The sequence below is a fragment of the Salmo salar genome, chromosome 01, assembly GCF_965601325.2.
Source record: "Salmo salar chromosome 01, fSalSal1, whole genome shotgun sequence".
NCBI lineage: Eukaryota > Metazoa > Chordata > Actinopteri > Salmoniformes > Salmonidae > Salmo > Salmo salar.
In genome coordinates, this window is record NC_138291.1 from 79,563,379 (window position 1) to 79,590,000 (window position 26,622).

Here is a 26,622-nt window from a genome sequence, read left to right on the forward strand (position 1 = left end):
TGATTGAATAGAGCCCTGATTCATTGTTTTTGATATTGTGACCTTCCATTATAAAGCTTTAGAAGCCTTTTTAAACCTTAAATACATGACACGTTTTAAGTGTCCTGCATATTAGGAAAGTTATCCTGCAACAGGGTAATCAAATAACAATCCTACATATGTATAATATAGTTTTGATGAATTTATTTATGTTTTGAGAAGACAATTGCATTTTGAAAACACATTTACTGTTTTACAAAAGGTCTTATCGACAACATTGTTCCAATAAATGCTTGTAGGATTGAGAAAAACTGTATTATCAAGAATGCCTTGAGGTGTTTGATTTGTGTAAGAGGTCTCTTGCTTTACATACGTTCAACCAATTCCAGACTGGCCATGCAGTTCTCACCTGCCACACATGTGTTGTCAAAATATGAATAGTAAAATAAATAGAATACTAATGACAAGACAAGGACACAACACATGCATAGCCTAAGATATGGCGTTTCATTCATATAGAACAGGTGCATTGTGTTGCCTATCTTCACCCAACTGCTTGTTTCCAAATGAAACCTTTTCAGCACCATGGACAGCGGGGGAGGGAGGAAAATATCCGGTGTTGCCTACTACAACATCGTATTATCATAACAGTGTAAAGATTTGTTGTTTGCGAATAGTCTGTCCTGTGATATGACCAATCATGTTTCAGAGGGGCGGGAATCACCACTCAGTCCCTCTGTAGCTAAGGTGGGTGATTCTTCAGGAGGGAGTCGCGATTGAGCGGGATTTAGGGAGATGTGTTTATAGCTCTGAATTCCTTTCAGTTCTCAGTCAAGCAATTGGAGAGATTCCTTACGGCTTTTCTTGCGGTACCTATAAAGACAATTACCTAGTGGAAGAGAGACGCGCATTCCGAAGCTCATCACTTTTGTCGTCTCACCTGCACAAGCGGTGAACAGGAGAGGCACTTGCCATGGATCAGGAGAAATACTTACCGGAGCTGATGGCCGAAAAAGATACGCTGGACTCCTCCTTTGTTCATGCGATGCGTCTGCTTGCCGAAGGTAACGTGTCATTATGTTGGCTGGTTCTGAATGTCAATTATCAATCAATGTGTTGTAGATGATTTTACCGGTTTTGTCTACTAGTCCATTGTGTTCACAGGCATCAGCCACGCTGTATTTTTGGAGATGAAGGGGTGGATACCTGTACTGATTAGCTACTGCGTATTTGTTGAGCACAAGACTGTAAATAGTGGATTTATCAGTTCTAATGAATCAGACTAATGTAACCAAAGCTGTGTTAAAATTCATTAGGTAGCCAAGCTATTATAACTTATTTATTCAAAGGTTCCTCATCGGTGTTGGCAGTGCCATCCGAGAGAGAATACAGGGCATTTTACTGGATTTGTATGGGAGACAGATCGTCAGAGAAACTTTCCCCAAGTTAAATTCAATGTCGACCTCAATTTCATCTTACTAAATAGTACTAATTTTTCCCGAATAAATGACACGCTTGTCACTTCATGTCAGACTGTCGTCACAGAAGCTCAGATGAAGATAAGACGCACACACACATACATACACATACGCACGCACACACAAACAATATTTAAATAGAGACTTGGCTGTTTGAATGGCAGGTCGGGTTAAGTGTTCTTACACTTTTAAAAAGGGGTGAGGGGTGTGTTCCTACAGAACATTTGACCTTGGTGATTCCTTTATAGTGGGGCTTTGCCATCCTATACATTCCTATCCCTGAGAAGTAGCCTAACTATTTCCCCCAATGGGCCAATCCATAGAAGCAGAGATTTTATGGTTTAGTGGTGCTGATGGGTGACTTTGGCATCAGGAGATCTTCAGGACTGTATTTTACAGAATGGTTTTGACCTCAGTGAAATATCAAATGTGAAGTGTTCCAAAACATTTCACATATGAAAACTTGGTTTTGAATCCTTCACATGTGACATTTCACATTTGCAAACTCATTTTCACATGATTTTACATGTGAAATGTCACAATGCCAAAAATAACAGCAATGGCTAACAATGTTGTTTCATGTTATCACGTTTTCACATGATTTCACATGATTTCAATGTAAAAGTTGCCTGGAATTAAGTTAATAATCGCGCAATTATCTGACAACCCTAATGAAAAAGTAACAGTGCTCAGGGACACTTGACATTAGGCCTAGATTTAATCAGATCAAGCACACGATTGCTGACACCTGCATAGATGTTGTTTTGGCTGTGTCGGAGGTGTAACTGCATTAGACCTGTTAAATCGGTGAGCAGCTGCTCGTGTGGTCATTGTCACGAAGCCACACCTGTCCTATTCGGGTTAGAATTTTAGAACGAGAAAGTGTAGGTTATATAGAAATAATGACACTTACATTTTAAATCATTAAAGAAAATAATGAGGATTTCTATCAGCCTAATCAAGATGTAGATTACATATCACATTTCAGTGTTCCAACTTCTAAACAAGGCTGCATGGGATTTCTCTTAGTACAGCTCTGTGCAGCCAATTGCAATGTCCACTTTAGGTATAATGCCAGGGAGTCACTTGTGGACTTGACAGCTCTAACGCAATTCTACCTCCTGCGCCACCAAAACCACCGCTATGTAGGTGTCCGTTAGTGCAAAGTTGATAGAATCTAGCCCGAAATGTGCATAAATGCTCTCGGGATTTGAAATAGAAACCTTTTGGTCCGGAGCGCATTAATGTCTCAGCAATGGCACCAGATGGTTATTTGTTAACAAGAACATATATCCACACACTCTTAAATATGTGTATGGTTGCGGTACAGTGTTGTTCCCTGATGTACAAAAAGGCCAAAGATACACATAAGAGGGGCCTCCTGGCTGGCACTGCTGTGTCACCAGAGATTCTGGGTTCGAGCCCAGGCTCTGTCGCAGCCGGCCGCGACCGGGAGGTCCATGTGGCGGTGCCCAGTGTTGTCTGGGTTAGGGAGGGTTTGGCCGGCAGGGATATCCTTGTCTCATCGTGCACTAGTGACTCCTGTGGCGGGCCGGGCGCAGTGCATGCTGACCAGGTTGCCAGTTGTACAGTGTTTCTTCCGACACATTGGTGCAGCTGGCTTCCAGGTTGGATGTGCATTATGTCAAGAAGCAGTGCAGCTTGATTGGGTTGTGTTTCGGAGGACGCATGGCTCTCAACCTTCTCCTGAGTCTGTACTCCCGTACGGGAGTTGCAGCGATTGGGGAGAAAGGTGAAGAGGTACACACAATATATTTTAGGGTACATGTGGGGTCAATCTAGTACAATTTTCTTCCCAATATAGTCCATATAATGCTGCGTTCATAACCAATTCGTGAATACCAGTTTAATGCATTCATGTGCTTTGAACTCATTGAGAAATGCCAATTGGCTAATGGCCAACAAGCTGTGTCAACCATTAACTTAAAGTACAGCTATCATGCTTGTAAACAAAATATAGAGTTCAAAAACCATATTAATAGATAGCTTTTTATATATAATGTTTTGTTGTTAATGTTTTGTTGTTACATTTAACTGCCGAAAATTGCTCTTATCAAGGTAATTTCCTTAGTAGGTGATCAGCATGTGGGAGAAGTTCCCAATAGTACTTACCAGTTGGAGGGCCATTCAAATAGTTTTTTCCAAGTCATATGTGATAAATTCCCACTTTCCACTTGGTTACGAACATAGCATTACGTACACTCATTACTGCGCTTTGAAATGTAGCTGGGGGCAATGTGCTGGCAGTGGCTCATTAGCATATTTGGGGGTATGGTCTAAAATATATTATATTTGTTCCAACCCTCAGTGGATGTGTTGAACCAGTTTAAGTGGTTTTATCGTTATGTTAATGAAGTTTGAGCACTTCTTGTGACAATGTTGGTTTTGCAATCTTTGTCAGAACATGTGATGCGCTGCGCAGTTAAGTGGGCACTATGCATTTTCAACAAGCTTAATGGCAGCTGGTTCACAGGAAGTTCATAGTTATAAGTTGGTTATTGTAAAATGCACAGTATCTTATTGTAGCTAATCCATCACTCACTGACTTGACGGTTTGGTAGGTAAGGGAGCATTACAGTTACATGGTGATTAGCATTACATTTAATATCATATGGCTCTTTGGTATCACATGGACATATGTCAGCCTTTAACAAGATGGCAGAACTGACAGTGTGCAAAATGTATGTTTATGAATACCCCAGAACACATTAACTGGAATGACATTCCCTTTCATGGGAGACCAAAAGATAGACTGCCACTGTTTATGCCAATCAGCAAGTGATGTGCATGTTGTCAGGAGAAACATCAGTAAGTAATTGTGACTTTTACAGTAACTTACTGACAAGAGGTTTCCAGTTAAGAAACATCAAATTCACATTAACAAGCTGCCGTTACTGGAAACAGCACAATCATCTCTTTACAGTGCAGTTCATTTCTGACCAAGGAGGTACTCAACTTGCATTGGCATAACCGTCAAACACTTAAACTGATACAACACTTCCACTGATGGTTGACATATATATTTGACCACGCCCCCAAACATGCTAATGAGACCCAACCAGTACATTGCCCCCACCTTTAATTGAAAGTGCAGTGATGATCGTACCTTACAGTATATTCAAAATATTGGGTAGAAAAATCTCCCATACCTACAAGGTACCAAACTGTACCATTTGAGTGTATATGTGTACCTGTGAAGTGTACCTTTGACCTTTTTGTAACCCAGTGTACAACAATGTACCCTAACCATGCCCTTCTTTTTTGAGAGTGTGTTAATATATGTTCCAAGCAGTAAGGAGGAACCTGGTGGCACTGTAGAAACATCGATGCACTCCCACTCAAGACATTGCAAGTTCAAATCCCCAAAGAATGTCCTTGAGTCATGCTAGTTTTATAATGATGTTACGTTGCTGGGGATAATTGTACAATTATTTACTTGATTCTGGGCAGCTTTTAGCAAAGTGCAGAAATACAGTCTTGCCAATAAGTCTGTGGCCATATCTCTTTCACACTCAAAGATCTGGTGGTGTAGTTTCACTGTAGCAGGACATTTCAGTTTGCTAGTGACCAAAGGGTTATTAATTCAAATTCAATTTAAGGATGAGTCCCAATTGTGTTTAAAGTCCAAGATGTTACAGTAATTGACAGAAGAATACAGCAGCATACTGTCATTTTAAAGAAATAACAGCTTCACGTTGTTTTATATATATACTTTATTTTTATTGCAACTTTAGGCAAAGTGCAGAAATATATTATTGGCAATAAATATATAGCCAATCTCCATTATGTCCATAGACCTGGTGCCTCAGCAGGAACTTCAGGAAGCTAGCAACCAAGAGGGAGTTCAAATCCCAAGTGAGGTTTAGTTCCAAATAATCAGCATACTGTCCTTTAACACTAACACCATTTAATGTATTTTCACAGCAACTTGATGAAAACCTCCAGGGGACCATGACACAACATTCTGAGAATATCCTAAAAACATATTTGGGGATGTCCATGGAACAAATATTGAACTAGACAAAACCTGCATGATCGTTTAAATTGTAATTATGTCAATTAAATGACATTTGACATCTGGGCTTTCACATGTGCTTAAATGTTGTCACGTGTAATTTCATGGTATCATATGTTGAAATTTTTCATCCTTATGTTGTCACATTTATTTCATATGAGATCATGTTTTCATGTGCTTACATGTTGTCACGTGTAGTTTCATGTGCTCACATGTTGTCATGTGTAGTTTCATGTGCTCACATGTTGTCACGTGTAGTTTCATGTTCTTACATGTTGTCACGTGTAGTTTCATGTGCTTACATGTTGTCACCTGTAGTTTCATGTGCTCACATGTTGTCACGTGTAGTTTCATGTTCTCACATGTTGTCACGTGTAGTTTCATGTGCTTACATGTTGTCACGTGTAGTTTCATGTTCTCACATGTTGTCACGTGTAGTTTCATGTTCTCATGAAACTACACTGCGAAATTTTGCGTCCCAGTGTTGTCACATTTGTTTCAAATTCATTTAACATGTGGCTTCACATGTGATCACGTGAAATTCATGTGGTCTTACCGTAAGAGTCAGCTTGTTCAACAATTTAATAAGACAAAAATAGTTGTAATTCAGAAGCTGACAGCTAGACCCCTAAGCCATGTGTCAATACTGTCTTTAAAAAAGGTAGGCCTCCATTACCCTTGGTACAAACGTGCTATTGCCTCCACTGCTACCACTACTGTACCAGCATGCTGCCATTGCTGCTATAACTGTAGGCTATGCAGCTTATACCACAGCTGCCAATACTACTGGAATGATACCAATGATAGCACTCTACTATTTCAGTTACATTGCATTCTGAAAGTATTCAGACCGCTTCCCTTTTTTCCACATTTTGTTACGTTACAACCTTATTCTAAAATTGATTAAATAAATGTTTTTCCTCATCAATCTACACATAATACAACATAATGACAAAACAAAAAAGGTTTTATAAAAACAGAAATAGCTTATTTACATAAGTATTCAGACTTATTTAATATGAGACTCAAAATTGAGCTCAGGTGCATCCTGTTTCCATTGATCATCCTTGAGATGTTTCTACAACTTCATTGGAGTCCACCTGTGGTAAATTCAATTGATTGGACATGATTTGGTAAGGCACACATCTGTCTATATAAGGTCCCACAGTTGACAATGCATGTCAGAGCAAAAACAAAGCCATGAGGTCAAAGGAATTGTCCACAGATATGTGGAAGGGTACCAAAACATTTCTGCAGCATTGAAGGTCCTCAAGAAGACAGTGGCCTTCATCGTTCTTAAACGGAAGAAGTTTGGAACCACCAAGAATCTTCCTAGAGCTGGCCGCCCGGCCAAACTGAGCAATCGGGGGAGAAGGGCCCTGGTCAGGGAGGCGACCAAGAACCCAATGGTCACTCTGACAGAGCTCCAGAGTTCCTGTGTGGAGATGGGAGAATCTTTCAGAAGGACAACCATCTCTGCAGCACTCCATCAATCAGGCCTTTATGGCAGAGTGGCCAGACGGAAGCCACTCATCAAATCAAATCAAATTTTATTGGTTACATACACATGGTTAGCAGATGTTATTGCAAGTGTAGAGAAATGCTTATGAGTCTAGATCCGACAGTGCAGCAGTATCTAACTGTTAATATCTAACAATTCCACAACAAAACCTAATATCTAACAAATTCCACAACAAAACCTAGTACACACTATCTAGTAAAGGGATGGGATGAGAATATATAAGTATAAAATATATAGATGAGCAGTGACAGAGCGGAAAAGATGCAGTAGATAGTAAAGAATAGATAGTGAAGGATACAGTATACAGTATATACATATGAGATGAGTAATATGAGATGAGTAATGCGAGATATGTAAACATTCTTAAAGTGGCATTATTAAAATGACTAGTGTTCCATTTATTAAAGTGGCCAATGATATCAAGTCTGGTAGGCAGGCTGCCGCCTCTCTGTGCTAGTGGTGGCTGTTTGACAATCTGATGGCCTTGAGATAGAGGCTGTTTTTCACTGACCTCACCTTCTGGATGGAAGCGGGGTGAACAGGTAGTGGCTCGGGTAGTTATTGTCCTTGATTATCTTTTTTGCCTTCCTGTGGTTGTAGGTGTCCTGGAGGGCAGGTAGTTTCTCCCTGGTGATGCGTTGTGCAGACCGCACCACCCTCTGGAGAGCCCTGCGGTGCAGTTGCCGTACCAGGCGGTGATACAGCCCGACAGGATGTTCTCAATTGCGCACCTGTAAAAGTTAGTGAGGATTTTCGGAGACAAGCCACATTTTTTCAGCCTCCTGAGGTTAAAGAAGCGCTGTTGCGCCTTCTTCACCACACTGTCTGTGTGCGTGGACCATTTCAGTTTGTTGGTGATGTGTACACCGAGGAAATTAAAACTTTCCACCTTCTCCTCTGCTGTCCCATCGACGTGGAAAGGGTGCTCCCTTTGCTGTTTCCTGAAGTCCACGATCATCTCTTTTGTTTTGCTGACATTGAGTGAGAGGTTATTTTCCCGACACCACACTCTGAGGGCCCTCACCTTGTGACGTTCTTCAAAAGGACGGGACCAAAGCGCAGCGTGCGTATAGCTCCACATATTTTATTTCAAAGTGAAACTTAACAAAACAACAAAGACCAAAATTAACGTGCCATTCGTAGCACACAATGCACTGAACAAAACAATATCCCACAAAACACAGGTGGGAAAAAGACTACCTAAATATGATCCCCAATTAGAGGCAACGATTACCAGCTGACTCTAATTGGGAACCATACAACTCACCAACATAGAAACACAATGACTAGAACATCCCCCCTAGTCATGCTCTGACCTAAACACCATAGAGAACTAAGGGCTCTCTATGATCAGGGCGTGACAGTACCCCCCCCCCCCCCCCCCCCCCAAAGGTGCGGACTCCGACCGCAAAACCTGAAAACTAATGGGGAGGGTAGGGGGGTGCCTAGTGTCGGTGACAGCTCCGGTGCGGGTTGTAGGCCCCGCCCAGACCCCGGATCCGGCCATGGCACCGAGCTGAACGCCGTGCCTGGACTGGGCATCGGTGCAGAGGAAGGCTCTGGCCTTGGAGCGGTACTGAATGTCGTGCCTGGACTGGGCACCGGCGCAGAGGAAGGCTCCGGCCATGGAGCTGGGTTGGCCACCGTGCCTGGACTGGGCACCGGCGCAGAAGAAGGCTCCGGCCATGGAGCTGGGTTGGCCGCCGTGCCTGGACTGGGCACTGGCGCAGAGTAAGACTCCGGCCCTGGAGCGGGACTGGACGCTGTGCCTGGACTGGGCCCCGGCGCAGAGGAAGGCTCCTGCCCTGGCACCGGCGCAGGAAGCTCCGGGCCGTGGACCGTCGCTGGAAGCTCCGGGCCGTTGACCGTCACTGGAAGCTCCGGGCCGTTGACCGTCACAGGAAGCTCCGGGCCGTTGACCGTCACTGGAAGCTCCGGGCCGTTGACTGTCACTGGAAGCTCCGGGCCGTTGACCTTCACTGAAAGCTCCGGGCCGTTGACCTTCACTGAAAGCTCCGGGCCGTTGACCGTCACTGGAAGCTCCGGGCCGTTGACTGTCACTGGAAGTTCCGGGCCGTTGACCTTCACTGAAAGCTCCGGACTGTGAACCGTCGCTGGAAGCTCTGGATTGTGAACCGTAGCTGGAAGCTCTGGACTGTGAACTGTTGCTGGAAGTCTTAGTGCGTGGAGCCGGTACAGGTGGCAGCGGACTGGTGACACGCACTTCTGGGCGAGTGCGAGGAGCTGGCACAGGACGTACCGAACTGGGGAGGTGCACTGGAGGCCTGGTGCGTGGAGCCGGCACAGGTGGCACCGGACTGGTGACACGCACTTCAGGGAGGGTGCGGGGAGCTGGCACAGGACTCACCAGACTGCTGACAGGCTCTTCAGGTCAAATGCCGTGCAGAACACACCTACATAACATTTCTCTCCTCTCTCTCTCTCAACTTCTCCATCGCCTCCCTGACGGTCTCTGGCTCTTCAGGGCGAGTGTGAGGAGCTGGCACAGATGGCACCGGACTGGTGTCACGCTCTTCAGCACGCCTGCGCTGCAGCATACTCCTAGCCAAAACCTCTCTCTGGTATCCCTCATTGAACTCCTCCAGAGACTCCCATTCGGGCTCTGGCACTCTCCGCTGCTCAGCCGTCCGCCCCATGTGCCCCCCCCCAAAAAAAAAACTCTTGGCATTTCTGTGGCCGCGGTCCCCGGTGTCGTCGCTGTCCTTCCTGCGTCCTCTGCGACTCCCGCCAAGGAAGGGTCTCATGTCCTCCCATGATCTCCTCCCATGTCCAAAACTCCTTTACCTCATGAACACGCTGCTTGGTCCTTGTGTGGTGGGATATTCTGTCACGTTCTTCAAAAGGACGGGACCAAAGCGCAGCGTGCGTATAGTTCCACATATTTTATTTCAAAGTGAAACTTAACAAAACAACAAAGACCAAAATGAACGTGCCGTTCGTAGCACACAATGCACTGAACAAAACAATATCCCACAAAACACAGGTGGGAAAAAGGCTACCTAAATATGATCCCCAATTAGAGGCAACGATTATCAGCTGACTCTAATTGTGAACCATACAACTCAACAACATAGAAGTACAATGACTAGAACACCCCCCTAGTCACGCTCTGACCTAAACACCATAGAGAACCAAGGGCTTTCTATGGTCAGGGTGTGACACACCTCCTCCCTGTAGGCTGTCTCGTCGTTGTCGGTAATCAAGTCGTCTGCAAACTTGATGATTGAGTTGGCCACACAGTGGTGGGTGAACAGGGAGTACAGGGAAGAGAGCGCACCCTTGTGGGGCCCCAGTGTTGAGGATCAGCGGGGTGGAGATGTTGTTTCCTACCTTCACCACCTGGGGTCGGCCCGTCAGGAAGTCCAGGACCCAGTTGCACAGGGCGGGGTCCACACTAGGACAACAACCCTAAGCACACAGCCAAGACAACACAGGAGCCGGGACAAGTCTCTGAATGTCCTTGAGTGGCCCAGCCAGAGCCCGGACTTGAACCCGATCAAACATCTCTAGAGAGACCTGAAAATAGCTCTGGAGTGACGCTCCCCATCCAACCTGACAGAGCTTGAGATGATCTGCAGAGAAGAATGGGAGAAACTACCCAAATACTGGTGTTCCAGGCTTGTAGTGTCATACCTAATGAAGACTCAAGGCTGTAATTTCTGCCAAAGGAGCTTCAACAAAGTACTTAGTAAAGGGTCTGAATACTTATGTAAATGTGATATTATTTAATCCATTTTAGAAAAATGCTGTAATGTAACAAAATGTGGAAAAAGTCAAGGGGTCTGAATACATTCCGAAAGCACTGTATAGGTGTTGCTTACATAATGTATGTATTATGAGTATACATTTATGTAAATCATTGCATATAAAAATCCGAATAGCCTATCGGGATTTTAAGATTAGACCAGCTATTACTAATGTCTGAAGGGGAGAAAATAGTCCATATGTGTGTAAATTGCTCCTTCCCATTAACTGGTAGAAATAATTAGCAGGTGATAATCTACTGGGTTGATCAGGATATCTCTTCCCACATTGGATTATGTAAGGAATTTCACAAAGGTTCTAATCAGTCATTTGCATGGAGACACCAGTGAAATTAATTTAATTGGCAGTGGACATTTGTCTTAAGGAGCCACTGCATGTGATTAGAGTGTATCACATCATAAGATTTTTAAAGGTTTACTCACAGGGATGTAGACATGTAGGGCTATTTGCTGGTGGAGTTGCACAGAGCACCTTAAAGGGGCTGTGTGTATTTGTTTTGTTGTGCTTGTCTGGAAGTGATAAATACTAGTGTCCTACAGATGAGATGGGAAGTCCCAGAGTCAAAAAGCTATTCGTTACCTGCGATGTGAGACTGCCATTCACCTGGACTGATTCTGTATCAATGTTCACCAGTATTCTTCAGTATAGTCATAGATCTTGTGTGGTGTGCTTCTATCTGTAATGGCCAGAACCATGGAGAAAATAAGCACTCACCTTGAGAGAGCCAGTGTGCACATTCAATTTCACCTTCTCAGACAAGAGGAGCCTACCTCTCACTGAAGGAAGTGTTTCTATGTGCTTAGCAGATGACCTGGGGAATGTGCTTGGCAGAGGACCTGGGGATGGTGTGATGAGTTATAGTGCATTCAGTGCATTTATAGTGGTTGGCTGGCCTGTTGTTCAACCCTTTGTGCCCCCATAGACGATGCCAAACATAGTGAATCTCAATTGCTTCAGGTGTATTATAAACTGGGGTGGTTTGAGCCCTGAATGCTGATTGGCTGAAAGCTGTGGTATATTAAAGCAATAAGGCACAAGTGGGTGTGGTATATGGCCAATATACCACGGCTAAGGGCTGTTCTTATGCACAACACAACATGGAGTGCCTGGATAAACCACTTAGCCGTGCTATATTTGCCATATACCACAAACCCCAGAGGTGCCTTATTGATATTATAAACTGGTTACAAACGTAATTAGAACAGGACAAATAAATGTTCTGTCATGCCCATGGTATACAGTCTCATATAACATGGGTTTCAGACAATAAGTATTCAGGTACTCTATAGGCCACATACCACACCCGCTCGGGCGTTATTGCTTAAATATAGGATAGGATAGGAAAGTAATGATATGAATAACACTGTGGTGGTCAAAATTGGAGCTTGCTATGGCTCACAGCATTTGCATTTATATGAATTGATAATTGCAGAGTTAGTTTTCATTATTGCACATTATCGTGTACTGTGCATAGTACTACACTATTATATATGTTGGAAGTTATATTTATCATGCTAGGAGATACCGTTCCCTCTAGTTTGGTGGTCAATGTGTCAAAGAGGTGGTAAAAGGTATCATGGAATTATACACTGAGTATACCAAACATTAGGAACACCTTCCTAATATTGAGTTGCATTTCCTACCTTTTGCCCTCAGAACAGCCTCAATTGCCGGGGCATGGACTCTACAAAGTGTCGAAAGCGTTCCACGGATTCTGGCCCATGTTGACTCCAATGTTTCCCACAGTTGTATCAAGTTGGCTGGATGTTCTTTGGGTGGTGGACCATTCTTGATACACAAGAGAAACTGTTGAGTGTGAAAAACCCAGCAGCGATGCAGTTCTTGACACAAACCAGTGCGCCTTGCACCTACTACCAATGTTCCCTCAAATTTTTTCCACCACTGAGCAAATTTCAGGTCTGCTGAGCGCAAACTTGAACATTGTGAAAATTCTGTGCAACTTCCAACGCGCGTTTACTGTGAACACTGAAGCTGTACCCACAAGTTACAGTTTTAACAGTGACCATGTAGGCTACTGTGGCTATTTGATCATAATGTTGGCCTACCAGAGTGGCCTACCATCAAAAACAATGGAGAAAATGCATCCCATAACATTTTAACACATAAATAAATAGTTGTTCTATCATTCAGCCTACATTAGCAGTCAACGTGTGGTGTTCAATGTAGATCTACATTCCATGAGACTAGAAAAAAAACATACAGGGCTTGTCATTAACCTCTATGGGCTATGTGGGACGCAAGTGTCCCACCCCTGGTACACCCTATCAACAACAGGTGAAATATCAAGAGCGCCAAATTTGAAAACAATTAAATGTCATAATTCAAATTTCTCAAACATACAACTATCTTACACCCTTTGAAAGATAAACATCTCCTTAATCTAACCACGTTGTCCGATTTCAAAAAGGCTTTACGGCAAAAGCATAAAGTTAGATTATGTAAGGAGAGTACATTGACAATAGCTGTGGGTAATGTTTTGTCAATTCAAAGACAGGCGTCACCAAAAGCAGAAAACCAGCTAAAATGATGCACTAACCTTTGACAATCTCCATCAGATGACACTCCTAGGACATTATGTTAGACAATGCATGCATTTTTTGTTCTATCAAGTTCATATTTATATCCAAAAACAGCGTTTTACTATGGCGTTGATGTTGAGGAAATCGTTTCCCTCCAATAACCGCCAGTCAAGCAGCACAACAAATTAAATAATTACTATTCGAAAACATTGGTAAAATATTATATTGTCATTAAAAGAATTATAGATTTACATCTCTTGAACGCAACCGGATTGCCAGATTTAAAAATAACCTTACTGGGAAATCACACTTTGCAATAATCTGAGCACTGCGCCCAGAAAAATACGCTTTGCGATACAGACTAACCGCCATGTTGGAGAGATCTAAAATCGAAAATACTATGTAAATAATCCATTACCTTTGATTCTCTTCATCAGATGTCACTTCCAGGAATCCCAGGTCCATAACAAATGTAGTTTTGTTCGAAAAAGCTCATAATTTATGTCCAAAAAGCTCCGTGTTGTTAGCACATGATCTATGCCAGCCGGACTTGTCTTCATAAACGAGGGGGAAAAAAATATTTACGTTCGTTCAAACATGTCAAACGTTGTATAGCATAAATCATTAGTGCCTTTTTTAACCAGAACATGAATAATATTCAAGGCGGACGATTGCAATCTCTTTTAAAACGTATTGGAACGAGAGTACCCAACATGAACTCGCGCTCCAGAGTCTAATCGGCCACCACCGTTCCAAGGCTCTTGTTCGTTCAGTTCTCACAGTATAAGACTCAAAACACTTTCTAAAGACTGGTGACATCTAGTGGAAGCCATAGGAAGTGCTCAACAATTAATAAGCCCCTGTGTGTTTCAATGGCATAGGCTTAAAGGTAATTCAACACATCAGGTATCCACTTCCTGTCAGAATTTGTCTCAGGGTTTTGACTGACATATGAGTTCTGTTATACTTACAGACACCATTCAAACAGTTTTAGAAAATTCAGAGTGTTTTCTATCCAAACCTGAACAATAATATGCATATTCTAGCTTCTGAGTTGGTGTAGGAGGCAGTTAAAAATGGGCACATATTTTTTTCAAAATTCTCAATACTGCCCCCTAGCCCCAAGAGGTTTAAGCTGTTTATCCACTTGTCCTTCAGACAAGGAGGTGACTGAAAATGCTGTTGTGTTGTTTGATGCAAGAAACCACTTATATAAAAAGCACTATTATTGTCATACCATTATTACAAAGAATCATAAAAATTATGCTACCCTCAGCCTATTGGCTACATAGCTTGTTCAAGCCTGTCTCAAAATAAAACACTGCCCCTTTAAGACAAAGAAAAGCTCTTTACCTGACTTGCTTTTCAAAGATATTGAGAAATGTATACATTTTGTGCTCTTGTAGGACGCAATCACTCCCAAATTACTGACTACAAATTATCTATAACTGGGCTAACAAATTATCTATAACTAACTAGCAAAGATATGAACAAAATGTGCACATGTGGCTACATGCAGCTCTCGCTTTGATCTCAAAACAAGCGCATCTACTCACGACCGCTCATGCTGTAAACACAATCCAGTTCAAAGTAAATGGCACAGATCCATACATGCCAAGGGTTATGCGGTGCGATTTGTGATGGCGAAAAACACGAATCGCAACGCATTATTTCTGCCTCATGCACAAATTCATGTTGTTACTCCTATGAACAGAGAAGGTGAAATATTCCTTGACATTAAAAAAGACCCAAGCCGCTAATAATAACAACAATGCAAGCCTATAGATACACTTTCTTACTCATTCATTACTGCTGCAGTGCGTGTTGTAGTGCTGAGTGGAAATAGGAAGAACGCAAATTTATGGCTTATTAAAGTGTTGAATACAAAGTTTTAACAGTACTGAGTAAGAACTTAAACATGAACTCATTCATAAAAACAGCAGCTCTTTGCTGTATTCGTTGATAGTCTGTCTCTAGTCGTGGTTTTAAACGTTTTGAAATCTCACAGTATCTACTTCACTGTAGCTTTCTTTTATGCCTGCTACCTTACTGCAATCTGAGCCATCTGATTGGCCAGCGGTAGGCCTATAATGCACTTGATTTGCTCTCAGGGCCCGCCGGGAAGGCAGAGTTTGTACCTTCAGACACATGAAATGTTCAAAATGGCAACAGTTCGCCTACCCGGCGCGCATCCTGAGATGAATAAAATAAAATAAAAATACAATAGGACACAAGGCTTTATCGTTGGGATTTTTACAGAAATGTTTGGCGATTGACTAGGAATACCTTGGAGATCGACCAGTCAATCGCGATTGACAGGTTGGTGACCACTGCTCAAGAAAGTATTTTGTGTTACTCTTGCCCATTCACCCTCTGTAAGGTACACATGCACAATTCATTTCTCAATTGTTTCAAGGCTTTTGTCACATGCGCCGAATACAACAGGTGTAAACATTACCTTGAAATGCTTACTTACAAGCCGTTAACCAACAATGCAGAGTTAAGAAAATATTTACTAAATAAACTAAACTACATGTAGGTGTGGGTAAACTGACTATGCATAGATAATAAACAGCGAGTAGCAGCAGCTTTAAAAAAGGGGTGAGGGGGTCAATGCAAATAGTCCGGGTAGCCATTTGATTAACTGTTCAGCAGTCTTATGGCTTGGTGTAGACGCTGTTAAGGAGCCTTTTGGACCTAGACATGGCGCTCCGGTACCGCTTGCCGTGCGGTAGAGGAGAGAACGGTCTAAGACTAGGGTGGCTGGAGTCTTTGACAAGTTTTTGGGCCTTCCTCTGATACCGCCTGGTATAGAGGTCCTGGATGACAGGAAGCTTTACTCACATCATCTACAGTGAGCTTCATCACATAGTTGTCCGGAACAGCTGATGCTCTCATCCATGCTTCAGTGTTTCTTGCCTTGAAGCACGCATAGAAGTTATTTAGCTCGTCTGGTAGGCTCAGGTCACTGGGCAGCTCGCGGCTGGGCTTCCCTTTGTAGTCCATAATTGTTTGCAAGCCCTACCACATCCGACGAGCCTCAGAGCCGGAGTAGTAGGATTCAATCTTAGTCCTGTATTGAATCTATGCCTGTTTAATGGTTCGTTGGAGGGCATTGCGGGCTTTCTTATAAAAGTCTGGGTTAGAGTCCTACTCCATTAAAGCGGCAGCTATACCCTTTAGATCATTGCGGATGTTGCCTTTAATCCATGGCTTCTGATTGGGGTATGTACGTACAGTCTTCTTTTCATGGGCTGTGTCTCAATCCATAACATCCCCCTATGTTGGCCTTCCGCATCTGCGGTGGAAGGTGGCTGAGCTACAACGGTGTTTGTTAGACCATGAGACAGCTCGAAAATCGGTCTTCTCACGAAAACCTGTGTAGAGTCCGAACGGTTTGGCCTACTAATGTGACGACTTTATGGAAAGGTGAGACTCTCACGAAAATTATGGTGTTCTCTGTTTTGCGCTACAACCCCCATAAGTGTCACGGGACTCGTCTGAAGGTAACCCATACAAATGAATGGATATATGGAAGTAGTTTTGTGCCAACAAAAATAAGGGGTTAAATGTGTCCATAAAAAACAAAAATATATTTATATCCTAGATATAGGACAGACACTTAAAAACCTTATTCCTTATGATTTATTTTTTGACTGTCTTTTCTGACAATTATGAATAGGTTTTTCAATGCGTTTCTATGGGCTATAGTAGTAAAAGCCAAATTCAATATTTTATCAAATTATGTTTTTTCAATATACCTAAAGGAGTCCTAAAATTCAAAATGAAATAGCTAAATTATGACCTTAAAACAATTCCATGTTAGCTTAATAGAACCCCTGCCCCAACAGCTTAGACTTTTAGAGGTTAACCTGTCTCCTGCCCTTCAACTACACTGATTGAAGTGGATTTAACAAGTGACATCAATAAGGGATCATAGCTTTCACCTGGATTCACCTGATCAGTCTATGTCATGGAAAGAGCAGGTTTTCTTAATGTTTTGTACACTCGCTGTAGTACAGTACATAAGTCTAACTATAACGAAGGCCTTATAATAACTACCACCAGGAAATGAGTCAGGATCATTGTAAAATATGTCATTATAAACAATTTGATCTTTCATGTCTCATGACATCACAGCTGTTGAGGTTTGATTATAACAGTGTGTTATAATGGCAGAGAGAAATAGAGAACTGCACATTCAGAAAAAACAGAGAGCGGTCTGAAGGTGATGGATATTGTTGCTAATTTTGGATGTTCATTCCTCAGGATTAGGCATATTAGCCAAAGATCATTGGCATGCTGTCATTTGAGTGTAAGTAATCAGCGTTTCTAGAAGACTATTATATTATTGCAGGGAAAATGAAGGAGCAGTTTACCAGAAGCCAGTAATTACAGGACAACATTTGCATCAGCTGAGGCATTAGCTGAATAATGTGCTGTAATATTATCCCCAGTCATAGTGATACCCAAGGAATAGTCAATAACAATCTCTAATGCACACATCATCTTTACATTAAAAAACAAAGACGCATAATGGGTTTTAAACATAGACTCATGTCCTTGTACTAATATTCTGTATTTTGTTAAAGGTCCAATGCAGCCATTTTTATCTCAATAGCAAATCATTTCTGGGCAACAATTAAGAAAAATAAACAAAAGTTCTTAGCCTCTATGGGCTAGGTGGGACGCTTGCGTCCCACCTACGTAACAGCCACTGCCAGCCTGTGGCGCGATTTTCAAAACCTTAAAAATCCTATTACTTCAATTTCTCAAACATATGACTATTTTACAGCCATTTAAAGACAAGACTCTCGTTAATCTAACCACACTGTCCGATTTCAAAAAGGCTTTACAACGAAAGCAAAACATTAGATTATGTCAGCAGAGTACCAAGCCAGAAATAATCAGACACCCATTTTTCAAGCCATTATATAATGTCACCAAAACCCAGAAGACAGCTAAATGCAGCACTCACCTTTGATGATCTTCATCAGATGACAACCCTAGGACATTATGTTATACAATACATGCATGTTTTGTTCAATCAAGTTCATATTTATATCAAAAACCAGCTTTTTACATTAGCATGTGACGTTCAGAACTAGCATACCCCCCGCAAACTTCCGGGGAATTCGCTAACATTTTATTAAATTACTCACGATAAACGTTCACAAAAAGCATAACAATTATTTTAAGAATTATAGATACAGACCTCCTCTATGCACTCGATATGTCCGATTTTAAAATAGCTTTTTGGTGAAAGCACATTTTGCAATATTCTAAGTACATAGCCCAGGCATCACGGGCTCGCTATTTAGACACCCGGCAAGTTTAGCACTCACCATAATCATATTTACTATTATAAAAGTTTGATTACCTTTTGTTGTCTTCGTCAGAATGCACACCCAGGACTGCTACTTCAATAACAAATGTTGGTTTGGTCCAAAATAATCCATCGTTATATCCGAATAGCGGCGTTTTGTTCGTGCGTTCCAGACACTATCCGAAATAGTAAAGAAGTGTCGCGCGCATGGCGCAATTCGTGAGAATAAAATTCTAAATATTCCATTACCGTACTTCGAAGCATGTCAACCGCTGTTTAAAATCAATTTTTACGACATTTTTCTCGTAGAAAAGCGATAATATTCCGACAGGGAATCTCCTTTTCGGCAAACAGAGGAAAAAATCCCAAAGGCGGGGGCGGTCGGGGACATGCGCATAAGCCCAGTGTCCCTTGATCGGCCACTTGAGAAAGGCGATAATGTGTTTCAGCCTGGGGCTGGAATGACGACATTCTGTTTTTTCCCGGGCTCTGAGCGCCTATGGACGACGTGGGAAGTGTCACGTTAGAGCAGAGATCCTTAGTAAATGATAGAGATGGAAAAGAAGTTCAAGAAATGGTCAGACAGGCCACTTCCTGTAAAGGAATCTCTCAGGTTTTGACCTGCCATTTGAGTTCTGTTATACTCACAGACACCATTCAAACAGTTTTAGAAAATTTAGGGTGTTTTCTATCCATATGTAATAAGTATATGCATATTCTAGTTACTGGGTAGGAGTGGTAACCAGATTAAATCGGGTATGTTTTTTATCCAGCCGTGTCAATACTGCCCCCTAGCCCTAACAGGTTAACGAAGAGCAACTTCTCAAGCAAGAATTCTGCTAGAATTGTCTGGGAGTGGTCTGAGTGGGGAGGGGAAAACTGAAAAGCATCTGTTATTGGCAGAGAGGTCTGGAGTAATAGATGGAGGTCTCTCTCCCGACAGAGATCATTGCAGTGCGGTCTGCATTTTTCATGCTATTGTCCCTCAGATTATTTGTAAATATTCGTCTTTCTGCTTTGTATGCGTTAGCCTACCTATTGTATTAAAAGCACATATTTTTCGCGTTATTCAGACACTGAACTTCAGTAGCCACCCTCTCCTCACCTAATTAGTTGGGTGTGCGAGTTCAAGTGTGCCTAGTATGTGTGGTCTCATTGAAATAGAGTAGGCTGCCTGCATGGGTGGAGAATCACGTAGCAGTGAACTTAAATACGAAATTAATTTAAATACGATTAGACTGTAGTTTACAACAGTGTTTGTAAATAAATATTGATAATGGAAAGAAGTGGAGGGTGCTCAACCAACGTGAGTCGAGATGCAATCAAAACATTTAATCATCATTGAAAAGGCACAACGTGCACATAGGTTAGACTACTATGGTGAGCGTTGCACCTTTTCATTTTCAATAAGTATTGATTAACCAATTATTTGTCTCTGCCTGCAATTCGTCCTCCTAAAAGGTAGGCTATAGCCTACATGCAAAACGTAACAAGTGTCGCTGTCATAATTCTTACTGCTTCAATTTCTGTAGCCATACGTGCGAGATCAGGTGCACGTGTGGACTCAATTAAATAGAGTACTTTATAGCCTAGGCATGGACAGAGAAGCACGGGTCAGTTATCTTTCCAAGGAATTGTACTTCCTAAATATGATTAGGCTATGGTTTACTACAGAAAATATTGATCACCCATATTTCTCTATCTGAAAAAAATAGCTGAGACCATAGCTGGCAAGTGAGCTGCGTCACGCCTAAAATAACATTGCGGGACTGCTGTTGGGTTTTGGGACCAGTTCTAGCGTGTGGGAGTCAGACAGCCAGCGGGTGTTGCCGGGTGTGAAAAGCTGTGGGTGTGGGCGGGTGGGAGCGCGATGAAGAAATCAGTCCCATGCAGACCTCTAGTTTGGAATTCTCTTTCTTATTGGTTGATTAACTAATTTCCCGCCTGCTGATGTCACCAGGCAGGCCAAAACTCCATCCCACCAAAACAAGCTGAAATTTCAGGCCGTCTTTTCAAACAGCTCTTACACTAAAAGGGCATTATCATAATTTTCACAATTTCACAGTATTTTTTCAACCTCATAGTGTGAATACATAAAAAACACAGGAAAATCACATTGTTGACTGCACTGGGCCTTTAAATGTAGTCTATATGTGCTGTGAAGGTTAATCACTAATGCTCCAGCGATACATTCCAGTCATTTTGTAATGCAGCATATTTTAACAATCCATACAGAATAATGATCATGCTTTGGCCAAATTCACTTTCAGGTCCATGATTGTACATAATGAATGAGTGATACCATTACAGTCACTTCCCCAAAAAACAGGGCAAAAAAAGTTGTTGGTAACTTTCAGCAAACATGTTCAAAACCCAGGCAGGTCACCTGTGACACAAGTCAGTATTTGATGTCCATCCATGTCTGAGGACGTTGCGAGATGACATGGAAACTGACCACTAGGGGCAACAGTGAGCGCTGTTACCTTCAAGTAGGCTTTGGTTTTGCAAGGAGGTTGTGGACAGGTTTGTCTCTACCTCTGGCTCCAAAGATTGCATGTTCAAATCCATCAATAGAATGTTGTTTTTTATATTTTGGTTTTAAGCATATCCCAAACCTATACCCTTACCTTAACCATTCTGAGTTAATGCCTAACCTTAAGAATTCGGAGTTAATGCCTGAACGTCAAATTCTGATGTGAGACTGTGCGATCTTATTCTCAAAATCATGTTTGAATCCCTAAGTGGCATTGAATCCAGAGTGTGGATGGAGTTAACAGCATTGAACCCCACTATATTAGTCAAACTTGTTTTCCTTACATTAGTGTAACTAAATGTAATCGAAAATGTAATCTACATAATCCCCAAAAGTAATGGTTTATTGAGAGGGACATAAACAATAACTAGTAATACTCCATGAATGTTTAAAATCTCACCTTTCTGGTAGAAATAGTTGTAAATTGCTGAGGTCTTGTCAGTTTTGAAGACACAAGCTCAAGTACACAGGACAAATACGATGAAAATATGAAATATTTGATATGATGTATTTCCTTTTCAACAAAGCTGTATGAAAAAAGCTTGAAATTATTTCTATATTTTCTAAAATATAAAACAACTAAATTTAATATTTCAGCTTCCTTATAACTGTAACATGCATATTTGTATATTTTAGTTTTAGAGAAAATGCGCAGATTTTCTAAAGGTCTCTCTTGATCAAAACGTCTGCTCCCGTTGCTGTGAACGTCTCACAGAACTCTAGCTTGTCTTCCTGAACTCGTTAGGACAAACAGCACGTGTTTTTTGTTTAAAAGCTATGAATTATTTTAGATTACTGGCTATAAATCGTTACGATGTAAGGATTCCAGGCATATGCGTGGTTAGTGGCTGTGACATATGGGTTCAGCCAGGAGTGATGGACAGTCGGAAAAGCGAATGAAACGGTAGGAGGGCCATCCCAGGTTCAAGTGGTGTCAGATTTCACATCTTGCTTCACACAGGCAGAAAAATACATATTCTTGTGTCTGTGAGAAACAGCACTACCACTCAATTCAAGCCATTTTGATCTATGGTGTCCACATAACGATTTATAAGCAAAAATATTGGTCGGAACTGATACCAAAACCATGCAGGTCCCCAAAACAGGGGACTTTACATTTAAATGATCTACATAATTGTCGAAATGACCATGACAAGCTTTTCTCATCTTAATCTTTTTGTATCTTTGTTCTCTGTCTCAATCCCATACTCATACTGCATAGGCCTTATGTAGAGCAAAGACTTCAAAGATATTAACTGTTCATACTACACAGTAGAATCTAGATCTCAGAGGAGCACACACAGTATGATCCAGATCACAACGAGAGTCAGGCTTAGTGTTGTCAGAGCAGAATGTTCCCTATGATCATGTACAGGGATGTGTAATCCTGTTGATCAGGAGACCTAATTCTTCCCTGGGGTCTATGTCAGGCTCCAGTCAAACACTCCAGGGGAACTCAAGTGGCTCTGCTGTACTCTGCTCTGCCTGCTGTGGCTCATGAGTTTCATTTGCAACTATAGGTTATATTTTCTCAAGAGATGAAAATGAGATGAATATGAATCGTCAGTAGTTATACACTGCTCAAAAAAATAAAGGGAACACTAAAATAACACATCCTAGATCTGAATGAATGAAATAATCTTATTAAATACTTTTTTCTTTACATAGTTGAATGTGCTGACAACAAAATCACACAAAAATAATCAATGGAAATCCAATTTATCAACCCATGGAGGTCTGGATTTGAAGTCACACTCAAAATTAAAGTGCAAAACCACACTACAGGCTGATCCAACTTTGATGTAATGTCCTTAAAACAAGTCAAAATGAGGCTCAGTAGTGTGTGTGGCCTCCACGTGCCTGTATGACCTCCCTACAATGCCTGGGCATGCTCCTGATGAGGTGGCGGATGGTCTCCTGAGGGATCTCCTCCCAGACCTGGACTAAAGCATCCGCCAACTCCTGGACAGTCTGTGGTGCAATGTGGCGTTGGTGGATGGAGCGAGACATGATGTCCCAGATGTGCTCAATTGGATTCAGGTCTGGGGAACGGGCGGGCCAGTCCATAGCATCAATGCCTTCCTCTTGCAGGAACTGCTGACATACTCCAGCCACATGAGGTCTAGCATTGTCTTGCATTAGGAGGAACCCAGGGCCAACCGCACCAGCATATGGTCTCACAAGGGGTCTGAGGATCTCATCTCGGTACCTAATGGCAGTCAGGCTACCTCTGGCGAGCACATGGAGGGCTGTGCGGCCCCCCAAAGAAATGCCACCCCACACCATGACTGACCCACCGCCAAACCGGTCATTCTGCAGGATGTTGCAGGCAGCAGAACGTTCTCCACGGTGTCTCCAGACTCTGTCACGTCTGTCACATGTGCTCAGTGTGAACCTGCTTTCATCTGTGAAGAGGAACAGGGCGCCAGTGGCGAATTTGCCAATCTTGGTGTTCTCTGGCAAATGCCAAACGTCCTGCACGGTGTTGGACTGTAAGCACAACCCCCACCTGTGGACGTCGGGCCCTCATACCACCCTCATGGAGTCTGTTTCTGACCGTTTGAGCAGACACATGCACATTTGTGGCCTGCTGGAGGTCATTTTGCAGGGCTCTGGCAGTGCTCCTCCTGCTCCTCCTTGCACAAAGGCGGAGGTAGTGGTCCTGCTGCTGGGTTGTTGCCCTCCTACGGCCTCCTCCACATCTCCTGATGTACTGGCCTGTCTCCTGGTAGCACCTCCATGCTCTGGACACTACCCTGACAGACACAGCAAACCTTCTTGCCACAGCTCACATTGATGTGCCATCCTGGATGAGCTGCACTACCTGAGCCACTTGTGTGGGTTGTAGACTCCGTCTCATGCTACCACTAGAGTGAAAGCACCGCCAGCATTCAAAAGTGACCAAAACATCAGCCAGGAAGCATAGGAACAGAGAAGTGGTCTGTGGTCACCACCTGCAGAACCACTCCTTTATTGGGGGTGTCTTGCTTATTGCCTATAATTTCCACCTGTTGTCTATTCCATTTGCACAACAGCATGTGAAATGTATTGTCAATCAGTGTTGCTTCCTAAGTGGACAGTTTGATTTCATAGAAGTGTGATTGACTTGGAGTTACATTGTGTTGTTTAAGTGTTCCCTTTATTTTTTTGAGCAGTATAGTATCTAAAAGTGCATGTCTCATGGTATTTGCATTTGCCCGACCACAAATACCTGCCTCTCTAAAAGCCCCTCCAAAACACACCCAGACCAGAGGAGGCTGGTGGGAGGGGCTATGGGAGGATGGGCTCATTGTGATGACTGGAATGAAATCAATGGAATGGTATCAAACACATCAAACATATGGAAACCCCATGTTTAACTCTGTTCAATTCATTCCATTCCAGTCATTACAATGATACCCATCCTCCCATAGCCCCTCCCACCAGCCTCCACTGTCCCAGACATACACAGCCATCCCTGTTGTCTTAAGATGTCTTGATATGTTGAGACATAATTGAGACATCTTGTGACATTTTGAGACATAAAGAATTGAAGTTGAAAGCATGGTGAGGATTGGGTATGGACTCCCTTTCCTTCCAGTTTCTCTTTGGCACTAGAGAGAGACCTTGAGTCACACATAAAGTACCTGTAAGCAGGTAAACAATGCTTAAAGGTTGTATTTAGACTAGAACATCCGTCCGTTATGATTTCTCCCTCAAATAAATTCAAGGTGTACAATCCCCGACCCGACTGGGAATTGGAAATTTGACCATTCGTTGTTTAGCCTGCAGATATGGACATGGTAGTCAGCCTTACACCATGTTCCCTATTTTCTGTTCGGTTAAAAAGGGTAATCCTTTCCTGTGGAGAATACGTTTGGCCTTTACTTTGAACATAAAAAAGTATTTTACATTGATTCAACCCAGAATATTTGTAAATTATATTCATGGATTGAATAAATTGTTTAGAAATGGCACACGTTTAAGGGCATTAGAGTTGGCTGCTTTTATTTTAATCTTGCGTATTTGGCCAACCACGTATCGAGCCAGGTCATTCACTCAAAACCCTGTTATCTGACTGTTATCCCACTGGGAGCTAGCACAAGTGTTCAGGTCTTTGGTAAGGCTACTCGTCACACAAGTGTAGTTTATCGAACCACCTCTGCTACACTTCCTTACCTGAAAATATAGTATCTGAGTAGATATTGTCCATTGACGCATGTCTCATGTTGCACATAGTGTTGCACCTATTGACGTGTATAGCCTATTGTTGAGAGGAAATGCTTTTTTCTTCAGAGCTGAATATTGGAGGTGATAGATGTTTCTGTTGCTTTCTCTTCTGCTTCATGATAATGGTTGTAGCAGATATTCATCAGGCCAGGAAGACAGCTCTTAGGATGTGGTCCTGCGCTGTTAAATAAATTATTCAGCTGTTATGTTAGAAGTGGCACATTGAAATCACACAGGAAATATGATCAATGATGATGCCAAACTCCCTGGATGTCTATCCTACAGAAAGCAAAGAACATTATGATTGATTCACTGTTTTTTTTGTTATAAAATACATGTACTGTATGATAGGAATGTATGGGAGGTAAATGAGATAATACTGCCTCTCTAATTGTTCAGAACAGTGATATTTAGACCAAGATCCCCAAGTCAACCATAATTCCTGAAATAATTCAATACATTGATTATGCCTCAAAGGCTATCTTGATCATGCAGTCATACAGTAGAATCGTCCATCCAATATGGCAGCATGTCAGTCTTCATCTGTGGCTGTGTTTTTAGTCAATTTTTCGTAAGTCAATTTTACTTTTTTATTGTGCCTCTATCTAACCCAAACTTTTAAAAAGTGTAAAGGGCAGGAATATATTTTATACATTGAAATGCTAAGGCCGATGCATTACAAACTATGGTGGAAAATTATTTAGGGCCTATCAATGTTTTGATCCCTTGTTGAAACACTCCTCCCAAAACCAATGTGCCTGTTCAATGTGTAAACGGATGTTTTTAAACTGTAGTGCTCTGTGTTTTATGTTGTAAATGTTTGAAACTTTGTGTGCTCCATTTCTGTCCAGGTCTCTCTTGCAAAATATATTTTTATCTCAATGAGACTAACCTGGAAAAATAAAGGTAAAATATATATTTTTTAAAGATGTAGAACATTTTATATGATCAAAATGTGAAAAGTATATTCACAGCAAATGAAAAGCCTTAGTAGGTGGAGGAGGGGTTTGAGGATCATTTAGAAATGGTGTTTGCTGAAAGCAGTGACTGACTGTTATCATTTAGAAATGGTGTTTGCTGAAAGCAGTGACTGACTGTTATCATTTAGAAATGGTGTTTGCTGAAAGCAGTGACTGACTGTTATCATTTAGAAATGGTGTTTGCTGAAAGCAGTGACTGACTGTTATCATTTAGAAATGGTGTTTGCTGAAAG

The 26,622-nt window shown here is 42.1% G+C and overlaps 1 protein-coding gene across 1 annotated transcript in view; it reads left to right on the forward strand.

Annotated features, from left to right (window-relative positions):
- Nucleotides 1-633: 633 nt before the first annotated feature.
- LOC106612832 (KH domain-containing, RNA-binding, signal transduction-associated protein 2) overlaps nt 634-26,622 on the forward strand; it is a 120,541-nt gene continuing 94,552 nt past the window's right edge. The window contains exon 1 of the mRNA XM_014214393.3: nt 634-1,043. Coding sequence (XP_014069868.1) covers nt 953-1,043 — 91 coding nt within the window. The 5' untranslated portion in view covers nt 634-952. The remainder of the gene's footprint in view (nt 1,044-26,622) is intronic.